Source organism: Rhipicephalus sanguineus, unplaced genomic scaffold (genome assembly GCF_013339695.2).
Source record: "Rhipicephalus sanguineus isolate Rsan-2018 unplaced genomic scaffold, BIME_Rsan_1.4 Seq1031, whole genome shotgun sequence".
Classification (NCBI taxonomy): Eukaryota; Metazoa; Arthropoda; class Arachnida; order Ixodida; family Ixodidae; genus Rhipicephalus; species Rhipicephalus sanguineus.
The window spans coordinates 41,024-67,689 of record NW_023614200.1 but is presented as its reverse complement, the minus strand read 5'-3'; the positions used below and the strand labels follow the sequence as shown (position 1 = coordinate 67,689).

At 45.1% G+C, this 26,666-nt stretch overlaps 1 protein-coding gene across 1 annotated transcript in view; it reads left to right on the top strand.

Moving 5' to 3' along the window:
- Nucleotides 1-2,723: 2,723 nt before the first annotated feature.
- Nucleotides 2,724-26,666, top strand: part of LOC119375934 (deoxyribonuclease TATDN1) — a 43,143-nt gene continuing 19,200 nt past the window's right edge. Inside the window, exons 1-6 of the mRNA XM_037645955.2 lie at nt 2,724-8,100; nt 8,564-8,660; nt 19,353-19,416; nt 19,664-19,758; nt 21,328-21,391; nt 25,700-25,852. Of these exons, the coding sequence (XP_037501883.1) occupies nt 8,592-8,660; nt 19,353-19,416; nt 19,664-19,758; nt 21,328-21,391; nt 25,700-25,852 (445 nt within the window). The 5' untranslated portion in view covers nt 2,724-8,100; nt 8,564-8,591. The remainder of the gene's footprint in view (nt 8,101-8,563; nt 8,661-19,352; nt 19,417-19,663; nt 19,759-21,327; nt 21,392-25,699; nt 25,853-26,666) is intronic.

The window sequence follows — 26,666 nt, the reverse complement described above, 5'->3', positions numbered from 1 at the left end:
CATACCTCTCGCCGCTGCTTTGAGGGGGGCGCTGCGACCCTGACCCTCCTGATGATATTGTCTTATTTGCGGACAGTCAAGATGATATACAGCGACTGGCAGATATATGCGGAAGGGAGTGTGAGGCTCTACACTCTAAAAAAAAAGGGAGCGAGAATGGAGCAACGGCCTCCGTTCCTCCTTCGGAGCCGCGACTTTCTCCTTTGCGGACGATTTACTCGTCGCGCCCTCTTGCGGCAAGCGCCAAGGGAGCAACTTTTCTCCTTGAACCATGTGACTTGCGCGCGCGCGCATGCGCACGCCGAGTTACATCGTGATTCCGTGCTGCGGAGAGCGGCCGCCCTTTCGCTTTCGCGCTCACTCGGCAGCCTCAGACCAGACAATCCAGTGCTACCGATCTCGGCCAGTCGCGTGCAATTATACTTGTACCTAGGATTGATGCGAGCAACACACGAGTGACGTTCATTGTTTTTGTTCTATGTGTTGAGTAACGTGTGTGGCGTTTCTTTTTTCTTTTTTTTATAGGCTCGGCGTGTGCGCGATGCTCCGCATACTTCCGTGTGTCTCGTGTTGTTTGTATACGTTTGCGCACGATCTGCTTGTCATAAATACAGTAAGTCCCGCTTCACAAAACAGTCTTGGTTTAATGAACACCTTAGACTGTACACCATAATTCAACTTTTTTCAGCGTTAACATACTTGGCTAGAGCACGCGTTTTTAGTTTTACACAGCACTTATAGCACTTATCAATACAACAAGCAATATAAAGCATGAAGGTTAATTTTTACAGTTTAGCAAACGTGATACCACTGAACAGTGCATGCGTGAAAGTACGATAACATATAATTGCTGGAGTTTGACGAGTCGAAACCACCGTATGATTATGAGGCACGCGTAGTGTGGGACTACGGATTAATTTCGATCAACTGGGGTTCTTTAACGTGCACCCGAACATAAGCACATGGGTGTTCTTTGCCTTTCGCCCCCATTGAAATGTAGCCGCCGTGGCCGCATTTTAACGTTAACCTGCATCATAATTGCACATATCTGAAAAATAAGTCAATGACTTCTGTCAATTAAGCCAAAATTCTCAATCACATGCGTTTTGGGATACGCATGCCATCACTGAGAATTAGGACCGACTTATGCACGCGTGCAGTATGTATCTCTAGTTCTCAGGATTTTGCTTTGGCGTGCGAAACTCAACACAAAATGCGCTTCTAATGACAGCTGTGCACAGTGGGTAATCACTAACACTCTCACTCACCTTTGTGAAAAGAGTATTCCAAATCTAACGCAAGACAAACCACCGCCACAACGACAACTACACAGTTGTCGCACAATGACCACAATTTCACACGCCAGGCGAATACCGTGACGCAACAGTACCAGAGCAGCATGTAGGTACAGCGTACTGAAATATTACAGAACACGTAGTGTGGGTAGCGTTCTTTTCCATAATTCGCGCGGTGTAGCGCCAGTTTCTCTACTCAAGTAATCGAGCTGCCGCGACGCCAAGAGCCACTGACATCGCTCTCGAAAGACCACCGTCCGGTGCGAGGCCATCTTGTCTTGTTTCTTCGCACGACCCGCGTTGTAACGTACATACGTATACACAAATGAGACGGCCGTACCGCATCAGAAGCATTGTCACTGAAGGGCTAGCAGTTGAAAGAATCCATGGCCCATCGTCATGCTTGTGGTCAACGCATGAACAGAATGTGAACAGATGTTAACGCCAAACCACTCAACGAAGTCGACGCGACGGAATCTGAACGTCTGAACTATGTTGCCGATGTTGCGCCCTCGCACAGTAACTATTGAAAATAAAGCAATCAGACAGAGAAATTTCATCTGTGGCCGCTGTCGGAAGATGGCGCTACTTCAAAATGTCGTCGGAATGGTATGAACGGTTCTGAATATGGTCGTTTTCGCACTAAATTAATCAACTCTTTGTAATTATATTGTTCATTATCATGCGGCTTTAGATTAACTGGTGCGCTTGGCTAAGCCATAGCTACTATTTAATAATGTCGGCGTATATTGTGACGCAGCCATGAAATCGTAAAGAGTTGAAGAAAAATGACGCATCTTTGTGCCACCATGGTCCACTGTAATTCAGTGACTATATAAGGGCCAGCGCTTCTTAGAGGGGTATGTGTAAACGTCTGTACGTATGTGTCTGTCGTGAATTGTTTGTATTGTAGGTTTTATACATGCGAATGAATTGTGTTTGTATTGAATTGAATGTGCGTACTATGTGTCTACCTAGTGACGTGTGCGTATCAACTTTCCGGTGTCCTTGAGTAATCCATGAATGGGCCTACCTACCCGAAATGCCGTGTGCAGCATCAACGTACGCCGCCTCAGTCAGAAACAACTTTTTTTTTAGTAAGTAAGTAAGTAAGTAAGTAAGTAAGTAAGGTGTTCCTATTCCCTTTTAACACAGGGCAGGCAGTTTAAGTGCCACAGGAAGAAAAAAAAATGTAAACAAATGTCAAGTGTTTTCGTTGTTTTGTTCGAGCATAAGCAGAGTGTCACGGGTCACGGTGTCGCTTAATGCACACACTGGCACACACGCACACACACAGAGGAGGCGCTGCACACACACACGATTGGCTTGGTGGAAGTCGAGTCAAGAGTCGAGCCAAGCCATGCCGTGTTCTGCACCTCCGTGCATAGAGTGCCTCCGTGGCCGTTTAAACATGGCGGATGTTTACCGTTGTAGGGGGTCACCTATCCAGCGGCCGTGTTTGGGAGTTCCGTGATGCTAGTACTTTGTCTCAACCACTGTTCTCGACTTGGGTCTTGAAGCATGACTGGCCCTGCCAGCTTCTCGTCAGTCTGCTTTGACCCATTGCCACAAGGCGGCGGAGTGTTGGTGCGCGGGGCCGCAGAAGAGGGTGTGTGGGGCGTTTCCCTGGCCGATGTGGTCGCGACCTCTCTGTTAAGACGATCCCAGCGTAGCAGGAGATCCTTGGTGTAATTGACCCTATCGAAATGGTTTTCTTCTGTTTGGCCCGACAGGCCCAGGAGTTCCGGCAGACTTGGTGAGGTGCGGGGTTTATCGTGCAGGCGCGGGCAGTCCTGTAGAACGTGGGTGACAGTTTCTTCGGCTGCTCCACATAGGCGGCACGACGGTTCGGAGTCAAAGAGTTCATGACGTCGTTGTTGAGTCGCCAGAGACCCCGTGCGAGCCTGGAATAGTAGTGCGCTTGATTTGTCTCCTCTGTAATATGGTTCACAGCCCGGCGCCAATTTATGTGTTGCATAACACGATAGGCTGTGTTTCTTGGTGACCGCTTTACGCCAGATGTCCGTGCTGATCTGGGTGATCCATTCGTTCACTTCCTGACGCCATTCACTTTCTTTTTTGGTTTGTTGGAGTTTCGGGTTCGGGCCGAATTTTGACTCTAATGTTGCAAGTCGTTGCATCCAGAGGGTTTTAATGCCTTTGTACCGTAGATGCAGGTATATTCGCTTGCTGAAGTTAGTTTCTGGCAGGAATTTCAGTCTGCCCATGTATTGGAATTTAGATCTTGCCTCCCTAATTTCGAAAGGTGACCACCCCATTTCACCTGTTATGGCAGCATTCGATGTACAGAAGTTTCCGCCCAACAACCACCGTCCCAGTTCATTTTGGTGTCTGTTTAGACACTTCATTGTTCCAGTTGGGTACGTAAGTGCATCAAGCGCATACGTTGCCGCTGGGACAGCGAGCGTTTTCCACAAAATACGACCCACCGAGTATGGGTTGTACGAGTGGCGGGAGAGATGCCACACTCTGCCTTTTAGGCGGTTTGATTTCTTTGTAACTAACTCTGTTTGTTTTTCCAGGTAGTCTTTTTTGTCGGTTATTTCGATTCCGAGGTATCTATAGGTTGCTGTCTTTTTTATATGTTTTCCTTGCAGTGTGAAAGTAGCTTCGTCAGAGTCTGTGTTTAGGCTCATCCATTGAGTCTTTTCGGTGTTGAATTTGAGGTGGTCTTCGGTCGCACCTTGGGAGCAGATATCCAAAAGGTCTTGGAGGTCTGTTGCCGATTCAGCTAGAAGTACGATGTCATCAGCAAATGCTAAACATGATATTTTGGTGTATACTTCTCGGTTGTCTGTTGTTATCGTCGAGAGTCTCAGCCCAGGTCCCTTGTCGTTAAGTGTTCTTAAAAGATTATTTATGAATAGATTAAATAGGGTTGGTGATAATGGGCACCCCTGTTTCAGGCCCACTTTTAGGTTCACTTTTTGGGATTTATGTCCATGGAGATCATATACTGCTGTGCAATCTGCATAGAGTGCCTTCAGTAGTTCAATAAATTCTTTATCTAGGGGTACATCCTCAAGCTTTTGCCATAGTTTGGCATGAGAGACCGAGTCGTAGGCTTTTTCCAGGTCTAGGAAGGCGAGATAGAGTTGTGCTTTTTCTTTGTGCTTCATCTCTATCGCTTGAGTGAGAGTGAATATATGGTCACTTGTGCGTCTCCAGGGTCGGAAGCCATTTTGTGATTCACAGAGTATATCGTTTTTTTCGCAGTAGGTTTGTAGCCTGTGGTTTAAAATTGTACTGAAGAGTTTCAGGGCGTTGCTAAGCACTGCTATTGGACGGTAGGCATTGATGTCATGTTCTGTTTTCCCTTTGCCTTTGTGGATAAGTTGTATACGAGTTTCTTTCCATGTTTCTGGAATGTCACCTGTTTTTAGGATGTCATTGAAGCAGTTGAGTAGCGTTTTTCGGGCATTTGTACGTAGAGCTTTCAGAAATTCATTTGGAATATCGTCAAGGCCAGATGCTTTCTGGTTTTTTATGGCACCGATGCGTCGTTTTAATTCTCCTTTCGAGATCTCCCAGGTCAGAGTTTCAGCTTCTTTCTGTTCTTTAGATCGGCCTTCTGTTGTGATATTTGTGAGTTGGTGTATTGGTATGTCGTAGTTTGCTTGTACAGATCTAAAATGGTGTGTCATGTATTGTTCTATTTCTCCTTTTTCGTGAATACTGCCGCCATCTCCTGTTTGGAGAGAAACCATCTTGGGCCGGGCATTTCGTGGTTCCATGGTCTGAATATATCTCCAGAACTTCTGGCTGTAATGTTGACGTTCCTTTCTTATTTGTTCTTCTTGTTGCTTGAATGCTTTGTCTATCTTTTGTGCAACCATCACCTTCACTTTTCCCTTTTGAGCTAGGTATTTTTCCCAGATGGCATCTTTTAGGCTAGTGTCTTCAGCTGGTGTGTGTCGGTGTTGTCTGGAGAGTTTCTTTCGTTCTTGTATCTCCTCTTTTAGTTCTTTGTCGAACCATGGTGTCGTCCGTGTTCTGTTTTTTCCAGATGTTTTCCCAATGGTTTTATTTGCCACGGATAGACATTTCTCAATGAATTCTTTATATGTGAGAGAGTCCTCCATCGATTGGTCCAATTCTTCTGCAAAGGTTTTGAGGCGGTCTTCATCTCTTACTCTCCAGTGTGGTTTGGTATGCACAGTTGCAGAGTTCGTTTGGTCTTGTTTTTGTTTTAGGGTTACTGTAATTCGGTTGTGGTCACTTCCACAGTTGTTGGATTTGTCTTCGTCTATGTGTATGGATGTTATATGTAGGTTCTGCGAGACCTTGTCGTTGTATAGGACGTAGTCAATAGCAGACTTGCTCAATCTGCGTGACCATGTGTATGTTCCCTTGCATGTAGGGTCCAGGTTGGCTATGTGTAGGTTACATTGCTTGACCAGCTTGCGAAAGTCGGCTGCATGTTTCTCATAGCCTTCCAATTCAGTTATGTGGCAGTTGAAGTCACCTATAAGGAGGATTGGCTTGTTCTTATATGTTTGTTCTATGTCTTTTTTTATGCAGTTATAGATTTCTTCATTCCAAGTTTGTTGTTCTGAGCCGGTAGCCATATAGGCAACACATATGTTGAGGTGACATTTATCGAGTTTCGCAGTAATCCACATGTGTTCTTGGCAGGCATCCTTTCCCTCTTGTGTGGTCTGGTCTTTTGTTATGAACCCAACTCCCCCTCCTCGTTTATGTCCTTTTCTCCTGTTTTGGCCAAGCCAACTAAGCCCTGTGTGTAAGAGTGGTTTTTCCTCGTCTCGAAGGTGGGTCTCTGTAAGTGCATATATGTTGATGTATTCTTTGTCTATCTGGTTCTGTAGTTCTGCCCACTTGAGTTTACTGCCACCTTGTATGTTTAGTAGGCAGATTTTGAATTCTTTTTCCTTTCTTATTGTTTTTTGCCTTATACGTCTCTGCTTGCGGTTTACTTGCGCTTGTGTTTTTGGGTTGTTTTTTCTTTCTTCGTGTGGGCTGGTCGGGGCATTTTGCCTCTCTTTCACCTGCGACGGTTCGGTTGGCTCATTTGTGTGAATGCTGTTGTCATAGCTTTCAGGAAGGCTCGCATTGTGTGGTCTTGTTTTGGTAGACGTCGACGAGCTTGTGGGGAGCTGCCGTGATGTTCCCTGTAAACTCCTAAAAAATTGGCTACTTTCATAGCCAGGAGGTGCCCAACATGGGTGCCTGTTGCTTCAGTGTAGTGTATGTCCTCGAGGTAGTCTCCGTCCATTTGGTTTGTAGTTGAGAAGAATTCTACCTGGGGGCCAAGCATGGTGCATAGTTCGTTAGCTTGTTTGTTCCACTCTCGGCAGGCGGTTACCACGTGTGGACCTCGTGGTGTCAGTTCTGGTGTGGCACATAGAATATAGTGGTGTTGGGGATCAGCTTGACTCCAAGCTGTCAGTTTCTGTTTTAACTGTTCGATAGATCTGTGTGGCTCTTTTTCGTTCAGTATGTCGGTAGAGCCAACATGCAGGATTAGTTGGAGCTTAGTTTCAGCTGAATTTGCCTGCTCTATCTCTTTCTCAGCTCGAAGCAGAGTCTCCTCCATTGTTGCTCCCGGTTTCGTTGTGACGCGGAGTCTCCAGTCGCTAACGTCTTTGTGGAGCTGCCGTTTCAGGCGGTGAGCATTTGAGTCTCCGAGCACCACTGAGCGTCTGTGTTGCGACTGTGTGTACCTCAGTTGTTGCTTGGGTTGGTTCCACTTCTTTGGAACTGATTGTTCATTGCTTCTTTGTGTTGTTGCTTTCTCCTTTGTGGGGTTTTCTACGCGGTTGTTTTTTCCCACCTTCAGCCATGGACCTGCTTCTCTGTCCTCCTCAGTTTCATCTTTTGCCATAGAGTTGCTTAGTACTTTGGCAGTGTTTTGTTGCTCTGAGTCACGAGGCTGGAGTTCATTTTTTTGCTCAGTGAACAGAGCATCACCTGTGTGTACATCGGTGTCATCAGTGTCCAGGTGGCCTTTCGAGGGTCTGAGTTTGTCGACTTCGGCCTGTAGAGCTGCTACTTTTGTAGAGAGTTCTTCGCGTAGGGTGCGCTCAGTGCTCAACTCCTGTACGAGTTCTTTCATCGCTGTCTTATGAGCAGTTTCTGATGCTTTCCATTGCTCCTTCATTGTATCCACTTGCAAGTTAAATTCTGCCCTCATTGTTTTTTCCTGTAATGCTAAGCTTGCGTACAGTGTGGATATCTTGGTGCAGTGTTTGCATGTGTATGTCTTGTCCTTTGCCTCTTCCAAATTTTCGAAAGGCGTTTCTTCCAGGTATGTCCATCCTTCGCAGCTGCTGCACTGTACCATACTTTCCTCGTCTTCCGCTGGGGTGGTCGACTTTTTCGTCGTGCGGGTGCGGGATTTAGCCATATTGACCAAGAGATGTATATTCTTCTTTTTCTTCTCCTTTTTTTGTTGTTGTTGTAATAAAAGTGTGTTTGTTGTCTTGTTTGGTTGTTCTCCGATATACCCCGCTCAGCGGGTGTCGTACGGAAGGTCCGTTTTCGGGGCTTCACTCCGTGCAACTTTCATAAACCGCGGGTAGCACCGTGGCGCTACCACCAACCTCGTATGTCAGAAGACAAGCAGCTGCCCAAATTCGACTGGTCGCGGTCGCTGTGAGTCAGGTCAGTCACGGCACTGTCTCCGTAGCACGATCACAAAGCGCACATGGCTCAGGCGCGCGCACACACACGTGTTGGCCCACACATGCGTTCGTGTCGACTCGTTGCCCGGTCAGCACCAGTCGACGCCGTTGTATGTAATCCCACGGAGGCTACCCTGCCTAACGTAACACTTTTCCCGTAATTGGTCATCGGAAAGCGCCAAGGGGTCGTCGCTACCGCATTTTGCGACTTTGATGTGGTATCTCCTGCGCTCGGGATCAGACAGCGACTTGGCGTAGTCGCTGAGCAGCATCTTTTCACTGCAGCAACACGGCGATCGCTTGCACAGCCAGGCAAATGACTAGATCCGTGCAACACGCAGTGGTAGGGGACAGTTCCAACGCCGTACTATCGCTAATGAAACACGCGAGTACACGGAAGTCAAGGAAACACCACACAACACCTAGCGCGTACACACAGCAAACACAGTAGCAAGCGTGGGTCGGCTGCTGCACGAGAACCGCAAAAATGGCGCCCAGCTCGGGGCACCGCAGCGCCACATTGCGGCTCAGTTTCAGTGCATACTCCCTATATCGCGATCACCAGCGCATATTACGCTTACCTGTTGCTGCTTCATGCATTTGCAGGGAACCAGGGGAGCCGAGCCAGTGCTCCATGACGCTGCTAGGTGGCGCGCTTGTCGCCACGGAGATGCCTTCATGCTCGTGGTGCATCGGGGAACACGTATGTTTTAGCGAAATGCTGCCGTGCTGCCGCTGCCTTCAGTGATTTCTTTTTGCAATGTGGCCGTGCTCGTTACAGCTATGGTGATTGAAAAGAAACAGAGACACTGCTTTGCTCCAGGATGCACTGCTGGGTATGTTTCCGCCAGAAAGCAAGGTAACAAGGCGTCCCTTTTCACCGCTCCTGAAGACGACGAACGAAGCAAGCTTAGTGAAAAACCAAAAAGACGCGTACCATCAAGGAAAAAAGTAAGGACAGGACAGAAACTTTTTTCCTTGATGGTACGCGTCTTTTTGGTTTTTCAGTAATCATATACCAACTAGCCCAACAAAAAGTTCTATTATGAACGAAGCAAGGCTTGGGAGCGCTTGAACCAGCGTGCAGACTGGAGAAAAACTGTGTCGTTTGCGAAGCGCATTTAGATGAGCGATTTATCGTTCGGACGTACAAACATGTGATCAATGGTGAAACCGTACAGATTCGCCCTGCCTGACTCCCGACGCCATACGGACTGTTTTCCCGAATGTTCCGTCGTACTTTACGAAGAAGCTCCCACCGAAAAGGAAAACAGCAGCGTGGAATGGTTGCCTCAGTTTTGAGACCTTGGCACGGTTTCCCTCGCGTGGCAATGTTTCAAAGGGCCTGTTAAATAGCCTTTTGGGTCCGAGCAACAGTTGCGACCTAAAATTTGTGCAAAACAAGCTTGATGATCTTTTAGACGTATCGCAGCTCAATGAGGTCCATGAGATATTAAATGCATGTGATGCCCTTCCAGACCACCGTGATTTGGTTGGGGAAAAAAGTGACTCGCGTGTAACATACTATGTTTGTGGGTATGTAGCTCGAAGAATGCTAAAGAAACCAAATGTGGTGACTGTGCAGAGTTGTTGCTACAAGGGGACAGCCAGGGCCCGCGTCCAAGATAGTCATGTTTAACAAATCACATGGATAGAGGAGGACTGATGTACCCTTCACAAGCACTGAGCTGGTCTTGAAAATGGAAGATGCCTTTACGCACTGCTTTAGCTTTAACAAGCTGAAGAGCAACAGCATAAGAGATCTCATCTCCTGCCTCTCTATTAACAAGCTTAACACGGTTGGCTACGCACAGCACAATGTATAGGTCACAAATGAAGTGATCAGATTTTATGTAATAACTAGGCTTCATTTTCTAGTGGCAGATGAGAACGCATCAAGACAGGCTAAAAGAGACAAGATGAAGCACCTTAAGATGAGGCGAACAACATGATAGAATGCATTTATCTTGTGAACATTTCAGTGTTTGTATAAATATGAAGTTCCATTTTGCCTTATTTTATGTGAACTCGAAGAGTTGATAATTAAGAAGTTCTGCTGCGTAGAAGCATTCAACATTCCTTACTGCGAATGTGAAGTCTTACCTCATAAATGTGATGTTTTGCTATATTATTCCAGTTGTACCAGTTAAAATTTTGTGCATTATGTGAATTTGTTAATATTTTTTTTCGTGTTATGTACTTGTACATTGCTAAAGATTTATAGATTTTTGAATAAATGTTCATTTTAAGCATGGCCCTGTCCTGAGCTCTTCCAAGCGAACATGTTGCTCGTTATGTACTTTGAAAGGTAAGGCAGCCAATCCTTGCCAGAACTTAATTTTATGAGAATTGCATGCACTCACCACTTTAATGCCACTGGTCCGTGCGTGTATATATACTCATGCGAAATTGAAAGCTACGGCAGGGTTCAAACCACCCTGGTTTCACCGTTGTCTAACACACGGAGAAGAAGGCGACCGTATGTTTTTTTACCTCGCATGATGTCGACGTGAAAGTGTATTTAGTGGAAGATGAACTGTACGACATGCGCGCTGCCATTGATCTTACAAATTTCTGGCAGATAGCTCGATTACAGAGCGTGCGAAGTCCCCTATTTCGCAGCGGAGGCAACCGGTCGCGCGTCTTTCGCATCTCCGTGCCGACAGCAGCGCCGCCGCAGCGTCCTGAAGAGCCGCTCTCTCCACGGCGCGCCGTTTCGCACACCTCCCCATCTAGCCACCATAGCAAAAGCATAATTTGAGTCCAAGAAGTTAACATGAAACGAACTAGAAAACATAAAAAAAAGAAAGAAAACAGTTAGAATGGCATCACGGTTCCTTGTGGTGAAAAATAGAGTACATTTCTTAGTTGTCGTTGATTCATCTTCAAAAGTGCGCTTAGTGAACACAGTCATAACGTAGTTCAGCGCAAAAAACAGGCAACAGACGAGTAAGAGGACAAGGACACAGCGCAACAGACGAGTAAGAGGACACAGTCCTCTTACTCGTCTGTTGCCTGTTTTTTGCGCTGAACTACGTTATGACTGACTCGTTCCAACTCGCCCAACAAGCAACGTTGCTAGTGAACACAGACACAGACGAAAACGAGCGCTCGTTGCCTTATGTCTAATTTTTGTGTTCACTAAGCGCACTTTTGAAGGTTAATACAGTTCTGGCATTTCTGTGCAGTGCACAAAGAATTGTTTCTCCAAATGTATTCGAATGCACAAAGCGATATATAAATCTAAGAAAGAATGTGAACATAATAAAACTGTCACGACTGAAAAGACAAGCTCTATTAGCGCTTGAATTTGGTCGAATATCTGCAGTTTCAAGTGTAACTTCCACATTAAGCCCCAGAAATAACGAAATGCTGTATCTCAAAGATGACACTGATGTAATAATTAAACCGCAATCTTTTTCAGCTATCGCACAAAGCAAGGCGAAGTGTATTTTTGATAGGCATTTTTAGATCGAATAGGGTACGCAAAGCCTTGCGTTAGCGCCTTGTCGCCACTGCGTAAACCAACAACAGCTGGTTTGTTAGTGCACTGCTGACGGTGACGGCCTACAAAAGTGGAGGCACCCTACTTCGCCTCTTTTTCGCGAAATCAAGCGAAAGCGGCCGCGACACCGCAGTGGCAGCGTGTCGGCGGCGCCAGCTGATACTTCACGCGGTGCGCCAGCGAAATGGACACCAACAGACTTTGTCGAAGGAACTGCGAACTATTATAGTGTGCGTGATGAACTTGACGTGTGTGTGTGCATAGTGCTTGTAAACTCTTCCGAAGATGTGCGCAATCTCTTTGTGAACTGAAGTAAGTCCGTTTGGCCAGAAGGTTGCCATTTGTCGGGAAAGCTTTTCAGCTAGCGCTGCGTGGAAAACCATGCCCATCCCCACGCCGGTCTGTTCAGTACGATCGCTTACGCAAACGCTTGTTTAACGGTTTCACTTCCGAATCGTTCCGTCGGGGAACGAGAGAAAGGTTAGGCAAGAGAAGATCTCTGCATTTTTTTGTCGTCTTCCGCTCAAACCGGTAGATGTCGAAACACGCAGCGTGGTGCGGCCGCTGGCGCGGTGTTCAAACCGTGCTTTCCGACCGAGAAACCCGTTCCCACTTCCGCTTCTTTTTGTCAGAGAACTCCGAGTGCAAGTAACGGTTCCTTTCGGGTGATGAATCGGCGTCTGTCGCGCACTCAGTTGCTCTCCACAGCGGTGCCGCGTAGCGAGTGACGTCCCGACGTGGTACGTATTTGCATGTGCGGCATATGTGTGCATGCTCGCATCGTGACGTTCTCATTGCATGCATTCTCACGTATTAGGCAACTGAGCCACCTATGCACTGGATCACGTAGGGATTAAAAGCTGCGAAAATTGCTAGAAAATTGAGGATGCCGGGCCCAGGTCGGGCTACATAGATGTTCTCTGGGGCTACCGTACGCTACCACGGGACCTGTAGTACTAGGCTTGTACCTCGTGTGCGTTTTGTAGCTTTTAATCGTAATCATAGCGCTAAACGTAACCTTTCATATCGCGCAATCGGTGCATATTAAATCGCGGGGAGCTGCGGAAGCTAATCTGTAATTGTTTTTCACTGCTCCCAGGTGAAAATGTGTAACTGGGAATCCAACTGGTTTCAACTGGTTCCACTTCAACTGGTTTAAGGAACACATTTCCAGTTGGTAACTGGGACCAGTTGGGAATGCATTCCCAGTTGGCGACTGGGACCAGTTGGGAATACATTCCCAGTTGGCGACTGGTACCAATTGGGAATGAATTCCCAGTTGGAAATGCTTTCCCAGTTGTGAGCAGGTCCCATTCCCCGTTGGTGCCCAAATGGGCATGCTTGTACTCCAGCTAGCTCAAACAATCTTCAACGTGTAAATAATGTTCGTTCTAAGCACATCAAACACTCCAATGGAACAATTGACACTCCATGTTAAGTGTAGAAGATGATCATGATTTATTGCTATTACACAAAAAATTACACAGCTCTAGGCATTCCCTGCTGTGGCTGGTTTGGACCAGCACTGTGGTTGCACATTCAGTGCAAAGATATCCTCCGCTCGGCTTTCATGCAGTGCTGTATTTTCTCAACCAATATACTGGTGAAGTTTCGGGCTGCGCAGCTGATGAATCTGTGCCATTCACCCGTGACCAATGAAACAGCGTTGCTGCAAAATAAAGGGTAACATGTTTCATGCATGTCTCAGAACAGTCATATCAATTTATAGATATACACAGCAGACCTTCCTTCTAACAATTCACACGACAAACAGTGTCTACAGAGATCATGCGCTGCATCTATTCCGAATTTTTAGAAGTCGAGTTTATATATCAGCAGCAAAAAATAATAAAAAACACCATTATTTTCACTCGAATTCATATGCCTACACATGCAACAGGTTCAGGAATATTCATTTAGAGTGCAAATACGGGCCCTTAGCGCTTTCTTTGAAAGTCGCGGACAGAGTTACGAGTACACTTCATATATAGTTATTTAGCACGCCGTTCAAAGCACAAGTATTGCACGGCACTCGTTTTCTGTGATGCTCCCAAACAAATGGCAGCAAGTTTGCGAGCACTCCGCACAAACCCATAAAATGTTTACAATGCAACGTTCCATCGTCTCAACACTCAAAGCACTCTGCCTGCATTATATCTACATCTTCTCTAGGATACTGAACAACTAGCCTGCATTATATCTACATCTTCTCTAGGATACTGAACAACTAGCACTCGAAGCATAAATGGTATAATTACCTTCAAACGGCTGCATCGCTGACAATTGGCAGGCAGCATTCCGCACACAATGGGTCCATATATCCGTCTTGTCACAGGCGTAAACACTTGTCCGGCGTTCACCTGAAGTCAAAGTCTGATGAAGCTGCCGAACACTAATTCGACAAAGTCTAATTTACGCACGCCATGACTGCACGTTCCTTTTGAAAAACAGCACAACTAAGCAGCGCGACCACGGACCACCGAGCGCTCGGTAGCTAGCCCTCGTCCCATGTGGTGTACGAAACTAGCATCGCTGTTTTTCTAAATTTTATGTCTTTGTTATCCAGTTTCTTTCTTCCATTAAATATTGCCGAATTGGCACGAAATAATTCATTTCAGTTTATTTTATATGTAATCTTTATGCTTGATTACTTTACTGCTTCGTTCAATGTTTGAGCCTATGAGATACGGAACTAATGTGACGGCAGTCGATGTAGAGAGGCTGCGTTTGTGCAACGGTTTGTGGGTTTGTGTCGGCAGGATGTCGGTAGTCTCAGCTGTGGTAGCTCTCGGCACTGGCACTACTCCATTTTTCGTTCTCGTTTGGAAGTAACCGCTGTGCTGCACACAAGACTATTAAGCATGGCATGCTCCCAGCGAGACGACGGCAATATTATTGGGCCCGCCTCGGTTGCGCGTATTGTCACCGTGATGGACGTAAAAAGATTGACAACAGCCTTTTAATGTTAGTTGAATGTACTGATGCTAAAACAAGCGTACGCTTGTGTGCACTGTGTTGCGCATTTGCGCAACGGAATAATCCACGATAATATGATTAAAATATATATATATATATATATATATATATATATATATATATATATATATATATATATATCTCAGGTAAGGTAAGACTGTATATATTAATGTAATGGGGTTTAAACAACACGAAGAGGATGACGTCTAAACAAGAAAAGATAATTCATTCGCAAACCATGAGATGCTAACTGAAAAACCAAAAAGACGCGTACCAACTAGCCCAACAAAAAGTTCTCATGAGATGCTATTTTCTTATTCTCTCATTGTCCTAGGAATATTACTAGGCCAGTGATGGTACCCTTCTGCGAATAGGACACAAAAAGCTCTTAGATAAAACCCATTCGCTCAAGTGCAGCAATGCTGCGTATGCGTTCGAGTTCAATTATCTGTCTTCTTTCATTTTGAAGAACCGTACAACCAGGACAACTGGTCGCACTTCCAGTTAGGGCGCAACTGGGACCACTTGCTTCCAATTTAACTGGTTATGGTTTCCAACTGGGATCAGCTTCTTCCAGTTCAACTGGTCATGGTTCCCGTTGGTGGCCAGTTGAGCTGTAACTGGAACCAGCTGCTAACTGGGACCAGTTGCAACTGGAATCAACTGGGACCAGCTGCTAACTGGGACCAGTTGCAACTGGAATCAACTGGGACCAGTTGTTTCCCAACTGGAACCATTTGATCCCAGTTGATACCAGTTGAAACCAGTTGGATTCCCAGTTACTCATTTTCACCTGGGCTGGCTGGCTGTGCAGAACTTTTGCCCCGATTCAGAATTGTGCATCTAGAATGTGTGCTTAGAAGTTTATGGGAGTGTGTGTGTGTGTGCATCTGTGCATGTGCAGAGATGTGGATCAGAAGTGTCTTAGTGGCTCTCATCTGGATTGATATTTATGTTTTTATGGCTCTGAACAACAATCCCGTGTAGTCAGTCGTGTGTTAACTTCGTTCGCTACGTATCAGGGCGCGGGTTCGTTTTGCCAACACGGCTGCTGCATTTCGATGGAGCCAATATGCAAAAGCACACCTGTGTACTTATATTTACGTGCACATTAAAGAACCTCAGGGGGTCGAAGTTAACCTGGCTCCCCCCTATATGGATAATCATATTGTGGTTTTGGCACGTCAGCAATTATTATTATTTATTTGTATTGATGTCGTGACAATAAAATTGTGCATTCACGTAACTCTGGTACTGTGTCTGATGGGATATCAGCTGTTGCCCTGTTCACCCCCTATCTTGACCTAGTGTTTGGTTTACCTAGAGCTATAAATGGCAAATTTCAATCATTGCATGCTCACTTACCTTGCACCTTTCATGTTTATGCAGTATCAGTTGTAAACCTGATACTCAGTGCATGGCTGTATTGCAGTTGCGTACAGTGTTCTTTTCAGCCTGTTCATACTTTTGAACATGTAATCACTGAATGTGTGAGTTTGAGCTAGTTGGTACTGCATGCTTGACCACCGTTAAGTGCAAAATGTTTGGATGAATGTACAAAAAGACACGAACAGGCGCTAACTTCCAAATGAAAATTTATGTCAGGGCAAGACGTATGTATCATATAAAACAAACAAAAACAAGATGAATCATAGCACACATGTGTGCAGTGTGCAGGCATGCATCCACTAATCAGTCACGTCTATCATGTTCCCCTCCATAAACAGCCATCTCCTTCCTGTCAAAGATAGGGAGGTCATGCTTACGCAGTTACTGCCCTCGCATTGAATTTGTGCTGCCCTGATAATTTCCCGTGTGTACTGATCATCATCGTGGAACACAATAGTGTACTGGTGAAACAATGGTTTGCTGCCGCACTCTTAGCCATGAGTACCCAAGTTTCTGTCACTGCCCTTTCACACCCAGTCGATGGCTAAGACATTGGCCAGTTTGCCCAAAGTAAGGCTTTTCACAGGAAAGTGGCAACTTATACACGATTCCTTCCATGCAATTGACGTACTGGTTCGGGTGCTTCACACTGCATTGCACCTTTCTTGCGGATCAGGATACATCACAATGCAGAGCCTGGACAATTTTTGGGCGCAGACACGACAACTTAAGACGCCGACTTTACGAGCAATCATTTTACTCTGAGAATGTAATTGTAGCTGTGGCTGATACAGTTCGGACGAAGCAGAAGAAGGCTGCGATTAGACCACGTGATGAAAACAATCGGGAACAATCCAGAGACCAAACAATCTAGAAAGGTCATCCGTTACATGCATGGCATCACGCACATGCTTAAGAAGATAGTCACCAAAAAGGAATGTGGAGCGTCTCTTGAGATTCTTTTTCAAGTTTCATAATTGATAAGATGTATGAAAATGCACGGAGGATATTTGTAATCTTAATCACTGTTTTCCCTGTAGTAGTCTTTCTGAGCCTGGCCCGGTAGCTTAGCAGCTAAGCTGTAGCACTGCTTAGCACTGTGGTGTGCATTCAGTTTCAGGCATTTCGATGGGAACGAAATGCAAAAAACTCATTGTGTGCTCAGATTCAGGTACACGTTAAAAAACCCCAGGAAGCCACTTGATGTGTAGTCTGTAACTACGACATGGGGGGGGGGGGCCTTGCAATCATATTGCATGTTTTCTACATAAAAACACTAGAATGTTTCCATCGTTATGAAAAGCACGTTGCAGACATGTTAGTGAGGGCTGTAACATGAAACAGCCAGTTCATGCAGGAATTCTGGTTTCTTTGTGCTACCATTTTTTTTTTTTGCCAAGTGATCTGAAATTGTGGCAAGAAGAGACCTTTGTCTTCGAGTGGACACACATGATGGCAATGAAACTTGAGATGGCAATTTGTTCAGCTCCTCTCATGTGCAAGTCAGCTAAGAACAGCTGTGATGGAGCATGGACTTTCATGGCTAGCATGTCAAATCATAACTAAACAAAAATACTGCAGGAAACATCCTGTTATTTTTTAGCTCTCTGGAACTAAAATGAGAATGTAGACTTCCAAATCTGAGCCAAATGTCTTAAGAACAAGCAGTTTATGACACCTGTCTGTCACGTCCTCATTTTTGTCTTCTGTAGTTCCAGGTTTGGATTAATGGCATGCCTGACATATGAACCGATTGAAGCAATTTTCAGTTCAGATTGGTCAGCTTTTCTGAAGCTTCTTTTTTTCCGGGCAAGCATTGCCTGTTCTCTACATGCAGCTCAACAACAGAACAGTAAATGGAAATCTCTTAAACGGAACAACTGTCTCTAATACGATTGGTTTCGTACATTAATTCTGTACCCCTGTTCATATCTCTGTAAACTGACGTCATGTTAAACTGTGTTACACTTAACTGAACTGAAGTACGTTAAACTGGGAAGTATCTTAAACTGAAGCATGTTAAATAGGAAGTCGTATTTTCTGGTCCTTTCAGGTGCTGTTTAATGAGAGTCTGTACACAACCTACAAAATTTTTAAATTGCACATAATGTTACCTTGATTTTAAAGGTGTAGCATTAATTACACATTTCGACATGCCTTGCTGGGAGGCATTTATATTTGTAATATGCATGGATGTTTGAAATTGTTGACTGGTAATGAGGAGGCTTATTAGATTATCTATAAATGAATTGCTTTCTAGACAGGTGGTCACACCGGTTGTAAACAGATGTACAAAAAGTAACAAAACAGTACTGGACTACCGTCTCGGAGGCTTTTGAATGCAAAACAATAATTATTTGGTACACTAAGGTTCAGCGTTGGTCTAGTTAGTGCAGCATAATTAGATGTTTTCCGGCGCAAATAACATGGACGACGTGTGGGCCATTTTATGTTGTCCGTGTTCCTTGCGCTGGGAAACATTGAATTTATTGATACACTGGAGTCCTGTGCACTCTAAAAGGCATAGCAAGCACAAATACTCATTGTGAACACAAAAACAATGCTGATATCATTTATGGCAGGGGCGGATCCAGGTTCCAACTTTGGGGCTTTTGGGGGGGGGGGGGGGGGTCGGTTCCTTCATCTGACATCTGACCGGGGGGGGGGGGGGGGGCTAGGCTAGGAATGAGGAGGGAGGTAGAGGGTGGGGACAACAAGATCCTTTTGTGTAATGGTAGCCGAAGCAACTTGATAAAAGAGGTGGGTGACAGGCACTGCTGGCAAGGGGGGGAGGGGATAGGCTGACAAACAAAAATGTTCTTTTCGGGGGGGGGGGAGGATCGCCCCTACAGCGCCCCCTCTGGATCCGCCACTGATTTATGGACACATGCTCGCTCAACATCAGATGTGTTGTTTTTGTTCTTTTGTGACTGTTTAGAGCAATTTTACTAGATTCTTTATGTTTATAGACATGGGACTTGATTACACGTATAAATTTTGTTTTGATTTCTACAAGCTCCTGATCTTCTGCCGCTTTCTTGCTTGTGTCTCTGTTAGTGTTGTCTTCGTTAATGTTAAGGTATACACCAACTAGCAAAAAATGTCACTTCTGTTAAACTTAACATTGGTGCGCGGTAATAGAAAGGACGTATTGGTTATGAGGTGGGCTTCAGTAATGAGTCAAAACTGCTATTCGGCCTAGTTGGAACAAATTCATTCTTCACTTACTCGCGCAAACACACAGGGACAAGAGGAGACTCGCAAGTCTCTTCTTGTCCCTGTGTGTTTGCGCGAGTAAGTGAAGAATCAGTAACGAGGTTTCCTGTAACTGCTACTTTCTTCATGACGAATGCGTACCTTTTTCTTTCCTCTTCTGCCTTATAGAAAAATAAACAATTTTGTACAGAATAGACCGCTTCATTATAATTATTGTTATCTTAATCTTCATTTTGGTTTTAGGTTAATGGTTGAGTGTGGCAACAGGTGTTCAGCTGTGATGTGTTAATGTGTATTGTGCTTGTGCAGTGTTCAGGGCAGAGGACCATGGCAGCCAGGCGTCGTCTCATCGACATCGGGGCCAATCTGACCGGTGGGTGAACTAACAGAGAAAGACCTGGGCACATTCGATGGTTTGCACCCGTCCCCTTTGGCACAGCCAGATTTTGGTGGCTGTCACGATGGCATTGAATTGCTGACATTTCTAATGCAGATGTCTTGCTGATATTGCAGTTTTGTATCCTACATCTGATTTCTGATGGTATCTCTTATATGCATAGTTTTTAACCTCTGTTCAAGCGTTCAAGGTGCATGTGTGACTGAACAGTGGAATTGTGCAGATCCCATGTTCCGTGGCCTGTACGGTGGGTCGCGCAAGCACCCTGATGACCTGGACCAAGTGCTGCAGAGGGCGCGGGCCAATGGAGTGCACAGGGTTGGTTTGTCATGCTCTTCCTCACTTGTGTGTGTGACAAGGTGGCCAAACAACAAACAAATAAAAAAAAGCTGGTTCACATTTATTTGTGACGCTGGAGGCACAACACAAACAAGGACAAGTGATAAAGCAGGTGAATGTCAACTTTCTACTGTGCTTTGGTACATAAAATGCAACTTGTTGCGTGTGTGTGCATGTTGTTTTCAAACCCACACTGTCTTTTGGGAATTATGTATACTCTTATCACCAGGTGTGGATCCAGGTTTTTTCACAGGGTCTGACTTTGAGATGCTGACTGGAGATTAAGATTATTTATTAATGGAAACGATAGTGTAAATAATTATAAATGGGATGAATAATGTATTCACGTCCCAGTGAACACTTCTACGACACAGTAGCAGCTAGGAAGAACGACTTTGTGAGTTTGTCTCTGGCCATAAGGAATGCTGTTTTCAAGTGTGTGGTGTTTGGTATCAACATTGGGGCTCTTTCGTGAAAATAAAAAATGGGAAATTTTGACTTTTCTTTTTAGGCTCTAAAAAACAACCTTTCATTGCAGCATTAATGAAAATTTAAGTTTTGAAATAATGCTTTGGAAGTATAAGCTGATTTTATGTTTCTTTTCACTGTTCCTTCAACACTGTGTCACCCCAGGCAATTAGGCACTTATCTTATTTTCTTATTAATATATACTCGTGTTTCCGAGATTTGGGGATTGTGGGTGTGGCCATTACCCGGAGATAAAGGTAGTTTTTTTTTTCGTGCATGTTTTCAGTTCTACTTGTTTTTGTTGAAGTGCAGAACTTGCTTGCACTGGGAGAAGTGAAAAATAATTTTTTTCGTTATCACCAGTTGCAAGAATAATATTCCTCGTCCTCCTCACTCGTTGCATCTTCAAACTCGCCTCTGTTCCACATTAAGTCATCCTCGGTTCCACAGAATTTGTTCGAGATTCCCATGCTTTTCTGCACCGTCTTGAAGGGAACCCCGCACCACACTATGAAAATACAGTGGCACACATTCGCAAGAGGTGCCCTCTTCAGCCATCCAGTTGGCATTATTTGGTGGACAGCAGCTGTCAAATCGTAGAGCCTGTGCTCTGGCTACCTGAAGGCGCTGCAAACTTGGCATGGCTGCCTTGTTGTGCCCCGGGAAAAAAAAAAGAGCTTTGGCATTCTCACTCCGCACAACACTGCCAACCTTCTAAAAAATGAAGGGTGCAGCCAATACACTGGTAATTTTCAATTTTAGAGGGGGGGGATTCTTTAGCATTTAACAAAGTTCTTGGTGCTGCTATTACATGGGTGCAGCCAATGCGCTATAATATACAGTATTGTGTCTTGCTACTTGGCTAGAGGTGCTACAGGTTCAGTGCTTTAATTTCTTGTATTGTCCTGTGCATTTCGATGGAGGCGAAAATGTTTGAGGCCCGTGTACTTAGATTTAGGTGCACATTAAAGAACCCCAGGTGGTCGAAATTTCTGGAGCCCTCCACTACGGCATCTCTCGTAATCATATCGTGGTTTTGGGACGTTAAACCCCAGATATTATTATCATTGTCCTGTGCAGATACTGGTGACAGGAGGCAGCCTGGAGGACAGCCGTCAAGCACTGGAGTTGGCCAATGCCCATGGCAAGTGGCTGCTCTTTTTCAGAATCTGCATAGCAGTGGGCATACTATGCGGGACTCACAAACTGGGTTGTGTGGCCAGGGATGAAGGAACAAAAGAGCTAAGAAATAACGAAGAACAATAGAAGGGAAATGAACCAAGGGTTCGTGTTAGACATAACCTTATGAACCCAAGGAGGGCTTATGGGACGTTGTTTGCAGCGTTTATGCAGCGATTATGACATAAATGAAAAGGAATTAAAGTGGATGAAAAAACAGTTGGTCATTGGTAGGGACCGAAGCCAAAACCTTTGAATTACCTGTCCAATGGCAGTCGTTCCCCCGTGCGCTTTATTGAGTATTTCTGTGCATGTAATCGAGGGAGCCAGTGCCATTCGTAGACATTGCGGCCAGTGTGAAACACTTTTTTGCCAGCTGTCATCACATAGCGCGTTATCTTTTTATGAGGTCACAGCTGAAAAAAAAAGAATTGACTCGAACTTTAACTTAGGTGTCTCTTAGTGACACCACTTGCCTGTCGAGGTTCATGTGCCCTGGTGTATTCATTCTAGAAGACTGGGCGTGCACACATGGACGCAAGAAACAAGGCACCACAAAAGCCGACTAACTGCTGGAAAGGCACACAACGGCAGAAAAGAAAGAAGGCTCGAAAACTTATCTGCGCATGCCCAGGCCATAGGCGAATCTATCAGTCTGGCACAGGTGGGGGTCTAAGTTAAGGCATTTGACTTCTTCTTTATGCAAGTTATTCGACGGTTGGCTCAAGCATGCACTGCCACTATTATCGGTGTGCCATGCCTCAACCATTAGATGTGTTTCTTGATTCCTGTGCGTGTACAAAACTACACAGTCATAGAATTTTGGCGTGCATTTACACCTTCGACAGTGAACAGATTAGAAATTGAGCCTACGGTTAGCGATCTCTTATGTTCCAGTAAACTCTGCTTAACAGACCGTCCCGTATGTTCTACGTAGAGGCGGCCATGGGTAAAAGGAACCTTATACACCACACTTGTGCAGCAATCAGTGAATTTGTTGTTGTGTTTTACGAAACAAATGTCAGTCCTCTATCACTTGCTCATTCTTTCTCTAAAAACAGCGCCGCATATCTTACCTAGCTGTCAAAGCAACTCCGTATCTACTTCCCACTTTCCTTTGAGGTATGCAATGAATGTAAAGAATACTTACAACACGTTTTTTCCCATTGCTTTGCGCAAACATGCTCGGACCTGACAAAACAGACTGTAAACATTCAGCAACAGTGGCCACTGCAATGCGAGGATAACCTACATCTAAAAGATGCGTAACCTGTGTGTCAAAGCTCATGTTGTGCTGACATGACTTTAATGCTGACTGGAGGGGGCTAGTAGGTTCATGTTGGCGTCGCCAAGTCAGCTGACATGACTTGGTGAGGGAGGACTTCTTGGCTAGACTGTTTGTTACAACCTTAGAATGCTTGAAAGAAAAGTTTAACAGCGGTTTTGAAGATCTAGGAGAATACTGCCAGCATACATGGTACTTCTGAATCGTTAAGGAAATGTCTAGAAATTGTATTCCATCATTCTGAGTCAATTCTTTAGTAAAGTTCGGCCCTCCTCCATTTAATTCAAACTTCTTGCTCACTGAGGTAACCACCTATTCAAAGCCCTCACCACTACAAAAAATCAAGTAATCGTCCACATAATGGAAAACCTTAACCATAATGAAAGACAAGTGGACTGACATTTGTTTCGTAAAACACACCAACAAATTCACTGATTGGCATACAGGTGTGGTGTATAAGGTTTCTTTTACCTGCAGCCGCTTCTACACAGGACATACGGGACGCTTTGTTAAGCAGAGATTATTGGAACATAAGAGATCGCTAACCGGAGGCTCACCATCTAGTCTATCTGTTCACTGTCGAGGGTGTAAGTGCACGCCAAAGTTCTATGACTGCGCACTCTTGTACGCGCACAGGAATCAAGAAACACATCTAATGGTTGAGGCATGGCATACCGATAATAGTGGTACGCATTAGAGCTGTGCGAATAGCAAAATTTTGGGTGCGAAGCGAATTCGAATAATAAAGATTGAGTGCGAATCGAATCGAATAATTTCGAATAATTTTCGAATATTTCTCAAACATTTTTCGAATAATTCGAAGTGAAATTACAGAAAAAGTTGCAGAGAATCCCTAAGTATGTTCTTGTGAGATAGCAACATGAAAGTGTTTCTTTTCGCTAGGTTGATGAAGCGCTGGTGGGGTCATATTTCATAGTTGTCTTTCTTATCAAGAGTGAGGCAATGTAGAGGCCGAATTGTATTTATGTACATGATTTGGTGCAACCAAAGTGTTGCCGACAACACTTTACACGTGATAGGCAGAGATGCCATTTTCTCAGCCTCTCCTCCTCTTTCAACTTCTGTGGAAGCCCAACTGATGTGGCAGACAAGGGTGTTCTCCCTTCAAGTCCGGAGTTCCAAATCTGCCTCGTAGACATCGATATATAAGAACATCTGAAATTTTGGATGCTAAAAAGCTTCGGCGTCCGATTTTTCGGACTTCCTGCCCAAATTTCAGGTCCAAAACAGCATTAATTGAGCCCCCAACTCTGCCACATCTTTCATCTCCATATTGGTACCAGCGTTTTCTTGAGTTAATACATTTGCGACCGTAGCGGAGCTTGAAAGGCAGCTTTGCCGCAATACGGGGGTGTGATGAGGTGAAGCATATTGAAAATCTAGGGACCACTTCCAACCGGACTTTGTCTCTTGGCTAAGTTCGACCATAACGGAGCTTGAGAGGCAGCTTTGCCGCAATACGAGAGTGTAATGAGGTGAAGCATATTGAAAATCTGAAGGGGTCACTTTCAACCGGACGTTGACTGCATTTGTCTTTGGGAAGTTCGAATAGTAAAATTTCAGTGCGAATCGAATCGAATAGCAAACACTATTCGAAAAATATTCGAAATTTCGAATATTCGCACACCCCTAGTACGCATGCGTGAGCCAACCATCGATTAACTTGCATAAAGATGAAATCAAATGCCTGAACAGTTATCTTTCACGTGTGCCAGATCGATCGATTTGCCTATGGCCTGGCCATGCGCAGACAAAATTTCGTGCCTTCTTTCTTTTCTGCTGTTGTGTGCCTTTCCAGTAGTTGTTAGGCATTTGTGGTGTCTTTCTTGTGTCTGTGTTTGCACGTCTAGCCTTTTAGAATGCATACCTACCAAGCTCTCTGTTACTCTGGTGTACTCCTTGGGTTCACCTCTGGCGAAGCAGACCTCAGAGGCCAGGTAGAAAGAAGCATGTGGCTAGGTACTGCAACAGTCCCAGCTGCTCACAAGAAAAGCGTCTGCGCTTTCAGTGAGCTAATTAAATTAATTTTCGTTAGTTATCATGAGAGTTAATTGGTGCTTATCCCAAGTTTAACTTGTTCTCCGATATTACATGCATGCAATATAGCTCTTCACTTGAACCAGAACGATTGATTTTGTACCAGTTTTACTTTTCAAATCACAGTTCTCAATATTCAGAAAAATGGAAGTAAGTGCTCAGAAGAGAAACTAAAGTTTCACTCGCGGCTCATGCCGCTCATAAACCCTCGCACGCTACCTAAAGCCATCAAGTCAGCCAGGACGAGACGCTCGCTACGAAAGAAGGGTAATGGATCGAGGGCTGGCTTCTTTGTTAGACACAAACCAACCAAGTCATCGGGGGCAATATTTGTATCTTTTAACTGTAGTGTAGTAATTGGACAGCAATTAAAGTGGGCGAGAAAACAATTGGCCATTGTTAGGGGGCAACCTATTGCTTTTTTAGCGCAAAAAACGACACCACAAGAAAGAAGACGGAACACAGCGCTAACCTCCAGGTAATATGTCCCATGCTCTACAAATTGAGCTACAGGGGCACTTTATTGGGAGTGTTAGCCAGCAGCATATATTGTATTACCCTTGTATGGTATTACACAGTGTGATATTAGTGTTGAACACACTTGAAAGAGTAATATGTGCCACAACTGAAAGCCACTGAATGCTGGCTAAACCATAATGTCTTTAAGTTTGCGTAGTAAGGAAGGCTTTTGGGAGAGGCCTTTGCCCTGTAGTAGGCGTATTCAGGCTGATGGTGATGAAATAATTATGAGTAAGGAAGTGCATGAATGATATGGACACATGTGCAGTGTCACTTCTGAGTGGTGAGTACTCTGTTGCTCTTTTGCCAACTTTGACAAATCACACTGGGGTTTTGTCCAGTCATCGTAGTGCTGGGTGCCCCAGTGCACAATGGTGCAATTTGTTGAAGATGCCGTTTGCCTCAGTGCAGGTGGCCTGCTGTGGAGCACAGTGGGCTGCCACCCAACCAGGTGTGGAGAATTCGAGGGCCCGCACGGCCCGCCCGACCGCTACCTGGAGCAGCTGTCGGGGCTGGTGCGACAGGGTGCCGGCAGGGTGGCTGCTCTGGGCGAGATGGGACTCGGTGAGGGTGGCTGCTCGGGCTGTCCACCGAGTGACAGAAACATAAGACAGCGGTAGCCGAGTGTTGCTTACGCACAGACGTAGTCTCTCGAGCACTGCATAGAGCTCATGTGTTACATAGCCGGTGGCTAGAAAAATGATCCTTTATTCAATCGTGCAAGCTTATCTTGTAGATTTATTGCAACTAACAGCGCGAAACACGTAGATGAGGAAGCAAGAAGTGGGCACGGCATAGCACTGTGTAGTTTTCCATCCTACTTATCTTGTAGCTTAAGGGGGTGGACACAGGGATCAAATCGCTAAAATAGCCAAAAAAAAATCAATTTTTGGAAAACACTTGTTTTGGCATCTGTTGTCTCTTATTACGCAGTATCTAAACAATTATGCTGAAAACGCACTCTTAGTGCCCGAAAAAAAATAATTTTGTAGGTGAGGTCGCTGAAAAAGCCCAAAATCACGCTAAAACGGCGCAATTCTCGGCGTTGTATCTCATCTTTCCTGGCACTGAGTGCCGCCATCTTGGTGTCGTTTGAAAGCTCAAAGTTCCCTCTTTCCGTTCCCGTCCTTCTCGCTTACGATCACCGCATAGAAAAAGCGCAAACAACAAAAAAAATTGGAGGACGTTCTCACGAACCTTGCAATGTACGTGGCGCTTCTTTTGGCGGAGTGCACGACACCGTTGAGAGGCGCTTTTCTATTGGTTGTTGCGACGGCGACGGCCGCTGTGTTTACGAGCGGAGTGCTCGCTGCTTGATCGCTCCGCGGCTGTAAGCACGTGAATTGCTGCTGTTTGAAAGGTGACACATGTACGGGAG